The sequence below is a fragment of the Echinops telfairi genome, unplaced genomic scaffold (assembly GCF_000313985.2).
Source record: "Echinops telfairi isolate 266 unplaced genomic scaffold, ASM31398v2 ScPeMD7_7459;HRSCAF=8497, whole genome shotgun sequence".
NCBI classification, from domain to species: domain Eukaryota; kingdom Metazoa; phylum Chordata; class Mammalia; order Afrosoricida; family Tenrecidae; genus Echinops; species Echinops telfairi.
In genome coordinates, this window is record NW_022111359.1 from 4,798,583 (window position 1) to 4,807,784 (window position 9,202).

Genomic DNA, 9,202 nt, shown 5'->3' on the forward strand with positions numbered 1-9,202 from the left:
CGAACACTGAAAGTACCCTGGACAGCCAAGAGAACAAACAAATGTGTCTTGGCAGAAGTACAACCAGGATGCTCCTTAGTGGCAAAAAAAAAAAAGTGGCAAGACCTGGAGAAGGGCATCATGCTTGGTAGAGGGCCAGGGAAATAGAGAAAGACCCTGCACAAAATGGATGGGCACCGTGGCTGCAGCAGCGGGCTCAACATAACAATTGTGAAGATGGTGTTTCGCTCTATTGCACATGGAGGTCCCTATGAGTCGGAACGGACCTCGATAGCAGCTAACAACAAAGACGATGCCTTGCCACGAGCAGCCTGAGCGTGGTCACTGTTTGTGGCACGCACGGATTCTTGGTGCACAGTAAATTCAAGATTCAAGTTGATTTCAAGCCACAGTGACCCCGTAGGATACAGGAAAACGGCCCCAGTGGGTTTCCAAGGCTGTAAACTAGGAGCAGACGGCCTCCTCTTCCTCGCTCAGAGTGGCTGGTGGTTCCAAATAGCTGACCTTGTGGAGAGCGGCCCAGCACTTCTCCCAGGGCTCCGGTGCACAGTAGGCGCTCAATACCCGCCCATGGAGTAAGATGCTAACAGGAGCGGTAAAGAGTGAGCCTTGGGGGTGGATTCACAGAGGCTGGGAGTTGAGGAAATGCATGCTTTGACTGGATGCGCCAGCCGAGATGGGATGGGGCCCCGTGTGGCCCTGGTGCTCCTCAGATGGCACATGGCTGCTGGAAGCTCAGGGGGGAAGTGGTTGGCTGAAGGTCCCTCCGTGGACAGAGGGGGAGGCTATCACCCCATTCCTTCCTGGAGTGGCTTGGGGGGTCTTAAGCTCCTTGCTCCTAGCTCCTGGTCCTTACCCAGCTCAAAACCCTTCCCCGTCACTAACAGAATAAAGTGTCAACTCCCCAGCCTGCCATGTGGAATCCGTCTCTCGGTCGGGCTCTGCCAGGTCTCTTTCGTTTAATCTGTTCTTTTAATAAGCGTGTGCATCCCTCCCCTGCCCTCCTCCACCTGGAACTAGGCTCCCTCCTTCTCCCGCCAAACCCGCAGGCCTTTCAGGACCTCAGTCCTTCGCCGGAGGACCCGGGGCTGGGCGTGCTCGCGGCACCGGGCGTGCAGGGGGTCGTCACTTCCCGCCCCCTCCTCCCTGGAAAGTCCCTCCCATGGTCTAACTTCGGTACCTCCTGATACTCCCACCCAGCCCGCGGCCCTGGGGCGGCCCGCGGAGCGCTGCGCCGCACTCACCTCCGGGAGCCCGCACTTGCCCTTATCCGCGTACGGCGACAGCCCCGCCGCGTAATTCACCGACATCCTTGCCGCCCCGACGGGAACAATAAAGTTTCTCTTGTTGAGGCCGCTTCCGCCGGAAATAGGGGGAGACGAGGCGGAAGGAAGACCCGCGGTTTTTTCCTCCTTTGCGCACGCGCACACGCCCGTCGCTGACTCCACAGTCGCCATCTTTAGTGCTGGCACCGGGCCTCTCCATCCCTTCCCTAAGCTTGCAGGGTTGGGACAGGGCCGCCGCCGCGTGGGAGCTCTCCAGTCAGCTGGAGCCTTAAAAGATCAGGGCCTCCTCCCCTTGTTTTATAAACGAATAAACGGAGGGTCCCCGGAGCCCCCTAAGAAGACAGAGCCGGGAATCAGGGGCCCAGGAATCGGGCTTCGACACCAACAATCTTGCTCCCGCAGAATTCCCAAGTTTATCCAATTCCAGACCTAGGGTCGGAGAGAGAAACCGCTCAGGGTCACGGAGGCCAGTGGCCTCCTTGAGCGGCACGTGGAGTGCCCACTGTGCACGGGGGGGGGGGCCCCCGGGGAGCCACGGGGAGCCACGGAGATGCACACCTTTGCTCTCTCGGCTAGTGGCCAAGCACATGAGCCGACAAAGGTGTCCCCGTGTGGGTGTTGAACAATGGGGGGCCGACGAGGGCACGCAGGGAGCTCGGGATGATGCTGCCCAGGGGGCATCCCCCAAGGGCTTCCTGGAGGAGGTGATCTTGCAGCCAAGCTCTCAGAGCTGGTGTGACGGGTTCAGAAATCGGACTCCTGGCAGAGGAAGCACCCAGCACAGAGGCCAGCGGGGCACCAAGCTTGTGGCTCATTCCAGAAACTGAAATCAGCCAGGGATGAGGGGAGACAGCAGGTGTCTTTCCGCTGGAGCCCGCTGGCCAACAGGCAGCCCTGCTGCCAGCCTGTCCACTCCCTCCCTCCCTCCCTGGGCTCATCCTCAGCCCCCTGGGGCGGCCGCCTGCTCAGAGCTGATCGGGTGTCGGAGCTGTTGGAGCTGAACGCCCTGAACTGCTGTGCGAGCTCATAGCCCAGCTGGGAGCAGGTAACCGGAGCTGGCAGCCCACACAGCGGCCTGGTGCTGGGAGCTGGAGCCTCAGGAGGTAGGAGAGGAAGGAGTGAGGGAGGCCTACTATGTAGGCGCCCACGGGGCCTGGGGCTCTTTGCCCCTAAGCCCTGGGGTGTACAGAGGCCAGTGGTGGGTCCCAGCCATGCTGAGAAGGAACCTAGGGCCTGGATGTGTGTGTACACACACACATTTTGCCCCCTCTACCCTGTGCCCTATCTAGGACACCCTTCTTTGCTGCCGCTACTGTCTCATATCCTGCTTGGCCATCATCACCTCTTTCAGGAGGCCATACTCTCAGTGAGGGGAGTCCTCCACTGAGCCCACTGCTTCTCTCTTGCTCCAGGCAACCTGTGGAGTGCTCCCTTGGGTGTCTAGTCCCCACTTCTCTGGGTGTGACTGAGTCCTTGAATAAAGGGTCAGAAAAAGAGTGGGGGTGAGGATATACTGCCTACTGGATCCAGGCATGGATGGGTGGGCAGTCGATGGGGGGGGTGGATGGGAGAATCTGTGTGTGAATGAGTAGGTTGAAAAGTGGTGGGTACCCACCCCGGGTGGGGCCCTGACAGAAAAGTGGTGGGTGGTTGGGTGGATAGATGGCAGGTGAAGCAGGAGAGGCTGCTGGGTGTGTAGGTGGGAGGTTGGGACAGCAAGATCAAGGAGCGGCTGAGTTGAAGAGTGGTGATGGATGGGTGGATGGATAGAAGGTGGATGGATGGATGGGTGAGTGGATGGCTGGGTGGATAGATGGGTGGATGGATGGATGGGTACATGGATGGCTGGATGAATGGGTGGGTGGGTGGGTGGATGGGATAAGTAGATAGATGGATGGATGATGGATGGATGGATAGGTATAAGGGTGGGCAGCAAGGCCAAAGAGTGGCTGGATTGAAGAGGGTTGGCTGGGTAGGCAGATGGTAGAAGCAGGCTGGGCAGATGGATGAGTAGGTGGTCGAATGTGTTAGGTGAGTGGCTGGATGGATGGGGATGGGGTGGGAAGATGTAGTAAAGTGTGTGGATGTGGTACGGTGGGTAGATGAATAAATGATGCTTGGTTGGTGGGTAAGTGGGTGGGGGGGATGGGCAGATGTAGTAAAGGGTATGAATAGAGTGTTATGAATAGGCTGGTGACTGAGTGAGGTGGTAGGTAGATGGGAGGGATAACTAGGTGGGTAGCTGGTAGGTGGATGAGTGAGTTTACAGGTATGTGTGGGTGAGTGAGTGGGTGGGTAGGCAGATGGGTGGGTGAATGGCTGGGTTAGTTGGTGGCTGGTGGGTGGGAGTGCCCTGCCCTACTTGGATAGGAGGATGGATGTTATACTGAGTGGGTGGGTAGGGTTCACAGGCAGATGATCCTACACCCCACCCCACCCACTGCCCCCAAAGGCAGACAAACAAGTATATACCTTCACAGGGATCCCACCAACACTCTGAAACCCCAGTTCCACACCTGGCAAAACAGCCTGGCCAGGTGTCCCTGCCTAACGCCCCACGTTCACACATGCCTGGTATGTGTAACTGGCAGGGGTGGACAGGCAGATGCACATGTGTGCACCCGTTCCATGATCCCGTGTGCACTCACACACAAATGCAGCCATCACCACACACCTCCACCACCTTGGGAGGGGCTTACCCTCTACCGGTCCACTCATCCACCATGCTCTGACCTCACAGAAGCAGGCTGATGTAAGGGGGCTTTTCTGCCATGGTGTTCTCTGTGCAGACACACCTTGGTCTGGGCTCAGCCCTCAAAGAGCCCGTGACTGCCACAGGCAATGGAAATGAGTCCAGACTCTCCTTGTCTGGAGTTGGGCCACAGGAAGGGATCCAGGGCTCTGTGTGTGTGTGTGTGTGTGTGCGCGCGCGCAATTTGAAAAGTTAGGACTCTGTGCATAGGTAAGAGGCAAGACTGATCAGAACATGGAATTTGGGGACTGGGTTGTGAAGGACGCGTAGGAGTTTGCCAGGAAGAGACAATCCAAAGGCCTTCTAGGCAGAGGTAACAGGGAAGAGGAGGCCGGGGAAACCATGGTCCTCTTGGAGCACAGGAGGTACCGGGAGCTGGAATTGGAGAGGGGCGAGGCACGGGGCTGCTAACCAGAAGGTTGGAGGTTCAGACCCACCAGGCTGTCTGCTTCTGTCAAGAATGACAGCTCCAGAAAACCCTAGGGAGCCGCTCGACTCTGTCCGAGAAGGTCTGAGTCTACAGCACTGGGTTGCAGCTGAAGACAAGCGTTAAGATTCATTGGTCAGGTGAGGGCTAAGATTAATTGGCCATGGCCAGGCGAGGCGCCTTTATTGAACCCCAGCCAGCCATGCACGGGGTCTGTGCTAGAAACCTGATCGAAAACATGCCACAGTCGGTCAGGAGGGGCTTCTTGTGGTTGTTGGGGGTTGTTATGGACCCCGTGTGACAACTGTCCTCCCCAAGTTAGCAGATGACCCGTCTTCTCTCCCGCGGAGCTGCCCAGTGCTCTTAAACCTTTCCGCCAGCAGCCCACCACGTGTCTGTTTACGCAACTACGGCCCCTTCAAGAGGGAGTTGTCCCCACCCCCCTTTTGTGTCAGGGCACCAAAGAGACCCCCATCTCACACGAATTGAAGGAGAGCATTTCTGAATCTCCGACAGGACAAAGACAACAACAGGCAGACACAGAATCGTCTGGATGAGGGAGGCCATCGTAATACAGGGGCCACGGTGACGTCGGAGGAGCCAGAGTGGATGCTAGTTTTGTTTTTTAAGGCCTGAAACAAAAGGGACTGTCACGGAGCAATGATTGGGGGTGGATCGGTACATCACAGTACAGGTGGGACGACAGAATCAGGAACAACGGGGACTTTGATTGGGACACGTCCAGACTTAGAGACAAGATTGATCCAGGACCTTCCAAGCCATGCAATCAGGGCACTGCCAATGAGGCATGACTGGGGACTCTGCGACCCTCAGTAAGGTGGTCCCAGCATGATGATCGCCTTCAAGGACACACCCAGGCCAGACTGATCCTCCCTGGGCTGCCTAGAGAGAAATGCAGGTGATCCACTTTTCAATGCACTCTGCTTGAGGGCAAGAGGATCTACATCAGGGGTTCTCAAACTTTTTAAACAGGGGACCAGTTCACTGTCCCTCGGACCCGTTGGAGGGCCGGACTATAGTTTTTAAAAAAAGAAAACTATGAACAAATTCCTATGCACACTGCACATATCTTATTTTGAAGTAAAAAAACAAACGGGGCAAAAACACCTGACGGGCCGGATAAATGTCCTTGGCGGGCCACATGTGGCCCGCGGGCCGTAGTTTGAGGACGCCTGCTACATCCTTGGTCCTTGAAGGCTTGAACTGTTGTGGTCAGGTGCCTTCGAGACAGTTTGGACCTATAGCAACCTCCCGCACAACAGAGCAAAATAGTGCCCGGTCCTACGTCATCCTGACAATTGCCCCCGTGCCGGAGCCCATGGAGGCAGTCACTGTATCAGTCCACCTCATCAGGGACCTTCCTCTTTTTCCCTGCCCCTCCACTTGACCAAGCATCATGTCTTTCTCCAGGGACTGGTCTCTCCTGACCACATGTCCAAAGGACATGGGACAAATCCTCGCCACCCTTGCCTCTCAGGAATATTCTGGCTGTACTTTTTCCAAGACAGATTGATGTGTTCTTTGGGTGGTCCAGGGTACATCCAGCATTTTTCTCCAGCACCATAATTCAAGCACATTGATTCTCCTCTGAAGGAGCTCTGCAAATGGATTCTGGGCTGCGACTTTCGTCCGTCCGTGTACCCCCTGCAAGTCAAGGTGCTTAGACTTTAAGCTCTGCTGAGACAGTTCTTCGATGAGGGATGGGCAGCAGAGAAAGAAAGCAGTTGATTGCAGGCCACGCAGGGAGCAGGACAAAGCGGCAGGCCCAGTCCTGCATCAGGCTGCCCAGGGCGGTGATCCTTTGGGGTGTGGAGAGGAGGCAGCTGGACCTGCCTGTACATCAGGACTGAATCCCTCACTCCCCCATCTTTATGGCTGTTCCCAGGTGGCCCGGGGAGAGGAGAAACGCCCGACACTGACCATGAAGACTCTCCGGGCACGGTTTAAGAAGCCAGAGGTTAGTCTGGGAGTGCTGAGATACCCAGAACCCCCCAGGGTCTGGCCAGAGAACCTGAGCATCCATCTCTTCACCTGGCTCAGCTCCAAAACCCTGCTTATAAAGCCTTGCTGGCTTCTGCCCACCTCACCTCCCTTTGCTCCCTGCTGCCCCCTGCTGTCCTTCTGCCCCACTGCTTCCTCGACACTGTTCCCTCTGCCTGGGCGACCCCTCCCTGCACCCCTCCTTCCCCATCTGCCTCCAATGTCACTTCCTCTAAGCCTCGGGCTGCTAACTGCAAGGTCAACTGTTCGAATCCAGCAGCCCCTGCACAGGAGACAGATGAGGCTTTCTACTCCCCTAAAGAGTTACAGTCTCAGAAACCCACAGGAGCAGTCTGCTCTGCCCTGGAGGGTCTCCGTAAGCCAGAATTAGTTTATCGAGGACCTACTATCTCAAGAACTCTGATTGTTGTATTGGAGGGTTTCTTCTGCGATTATTTGTATCGGTCGCTGTTCTAGGCATCAGAGAGCCAGCCGTGAACGTGACAGACCCAAATTTAAAAAAATCAAGAAATGCGTCCCTTCCACGGCGCCCACGTGGACTAGGGGAAACGGGCGGGACTCTACACAAGGTCCATAAGGGAAAATGTCAGATTTTTGTGCTAGAGCAACGGTTCTCAGCCTTCCCAATGCCGCGATCCGTTAGTACAGTTCCTCATGGTGTGGTAACCCCCAGCCATCACATTATTTTCATTGCTACTTCATAACTGCAATTTTGCTACTGCTATAAATCATCATGTAAACATGTGATATGCAGGGTGTATTTTCATTTTGCAAATTGAACATAATTAGACATAATTAAAGCATAGTGATTAATCACAAAACAATATGTAATTACATATTGAGAAATATTTATGTGTTTTCCAATGGTCTTAGGCCACCCCTGTGGAAGGGTCGTTCGACTCCCAAAGGGGTTGCGACCCACAGGGTGAGAACCGCTGTGGAAATATGATTGGGAGTGGCATGGCAGGGGCAGGAGTTGCGGGTGGTAAAGGGGACGGTCAGAGGTGGCCCTAAGAGGGTCTCGCAGCAAAGTTCAGAAGGAAAGAGGGACAGAGCTGTGTGGGAACTTGCGGGACAAGCATACCAGGTAGAGGGAACAGCATATGCAAAGGCTCAGAGGCGGATGGAGCTGCCTTTCCTGCCATCTGGGTTTGGACTGTGAATTTCTAGAGAGTTGGTGCTTCTTTTTCAATCATCCTCGCTACCCTCTCCCCACCCTGCACCCCCGATTCCTGCTGATGTGGGGGCTGGTCCAGGACAGAGGCTGAGAACTAACATAATGAGGACGCCAACAACCAGCCCTCCTGAGCACCCCTTGGCTGGCCTCCACCTCTCAATGACAAACCCGGGAAGAGGGGGACCAAGGCTGACCCCACATCCAGTAGCTCTGAGTTTGGGTCCTTCCTCTGGCTAGCTGGCTGGTCTTGGATTTGTCACCACCTGTGTCTGGCTTCCCTCTGTTTCCCTAATGCCTTGTATGATTTTATTCTTTATTCATTTTGATGCTTATCTTTATTTTCTCGTTTCTTTTGGTTTGTTTTATTCTTCTATTTTGCTTTTTTTGAAGATCATTTCATTGGGGGCTCTTATAGCATCGACTGTATCAAGCACATTTGTACATGTGTTTCCATCATTGTTTTCTAAACCATTTACATTTTGTTTGAGCCCTTGGACTCAGCTCCTCTTTTAACCCTCCCTTCCCAGCCCTCCCAATTCTATTTTATTAGGTATTAAATCCAATGCTTATTTTTCATGTTACTTATTTTTTTCCTTGCAGCTATCCTAACCTTCCTTATTGCTTTGAAATGCATTTCTATTTATCCTAAACCGCAATTAAATTAACATTCCTTTTTATTTATCTCCTTCTAGCTCACTGCTAATTCTTGTAAGGCTCTCTCTGATTTACTTTAAATTTGTGTCAGGACTGACTTTTTTCTTGCGTATTTTCATTTCCTCCCTTATTTTATTAGCTCAAATGCTTGTTTACACTCTTTCTCATTATTTATCCATTTTCCTGCTTGTCTTTACTTTGCTTTTATTTACACGGCAACCATCTTATTGAACTGCCCGGTTTTTATTTCATGTGTGATCGATTCCATGTTTTTTTTTTAATTCTATCACTTGATGATCTTAATGCTTTTTACAACCTGCTTCATTGCACTTTATTGGCTGTTCATTTTGTTGTTTATTCCCTATTCACGTTCGTGTTTCGTTGACTTTTTGTTTTTAGGTGTCTGATGTCTTTCCATTGATTTATTTCATTCCATTTCCGTTTTTTATTCGCCCATGTTCAAACCGGCTAGACAGCGTTGGAGGGGCCTTCGCAGATGTCAGGGCATTTCATCTTCAGGGCCATTCTGTGGGCGGAGCGTTCCTTACCTGGGTCTCATAGGAGAACAGAAGCTGCCCAGGGTCACCCACCCATCTAGGACTGGACATGGCTGCCCTCCCCCAGGGAACGCTGCTGGGGGAAGGAGGGAGGGAGGAGGGCCCCGGAGGCGCACCTGGCTCCTGAAACACCTACAAGACAAGCCCTGGTCACTCTCCCCACTGCCTGGCCCTCCTAACATCCCTCATTGGGGGTTGGAATCAGTTTCTGAGCCAGTTGGGTTCCCCAGTCGCCAGGGTCTCCGCAGGAGAAAGGACCCTCCCGAGCCTTTAAACCAAGACCCTTCTATGGCAGAAAGACCTGGAAACCAATCGGGCCTCTAAGTC

The 9,202-nt window shown here is 53.8% G+C and overlaps 2 protein-coding genes across 3 annotated transcripts in view; one reads left to right on the forward strand and one right to left on the reverse strand.

Moving 5' to 3' along the window:
- The window catches only part of SIRT6 (sirtuin 6), a 14,858-nt gene extending 13,548 nt beyond the window's left edge, over window positions 1–1,310 (reverse strand). Inside the window, exon 1 of the mRNA XM_004714266.2 lies at window positions 1,245–1,310. Within this exon, the coding sequence (XP_004714323.1) occupies window positions 1,245–1,310 (66 nt within the window). The remainder of the gene's footprint in view (window positions 1–1,244) is intronic.
- A 5,097-nt stretch (window positions 1,311–6,407) lies between these two features.
- The window catches only part of ANKRD24 (ankyrin repeat domain 24), a 32,492-nt gene continuing 29,697 nt past the window's right edge, over window positions 6,408–9,202 (forward strand). For both annotated transcript variants that reach the window (XM_013007658.2, XM_045300129.1), the window contains exon 1: window positions 6,408–6,443. In XM_013007658.2, coding sequence (XP_012863112.2) covers window positions 6,408–6,443 — 36 coding nt within the window. The remainder of the gene's footprint in view (window positions 6,444–9,202) is intronic.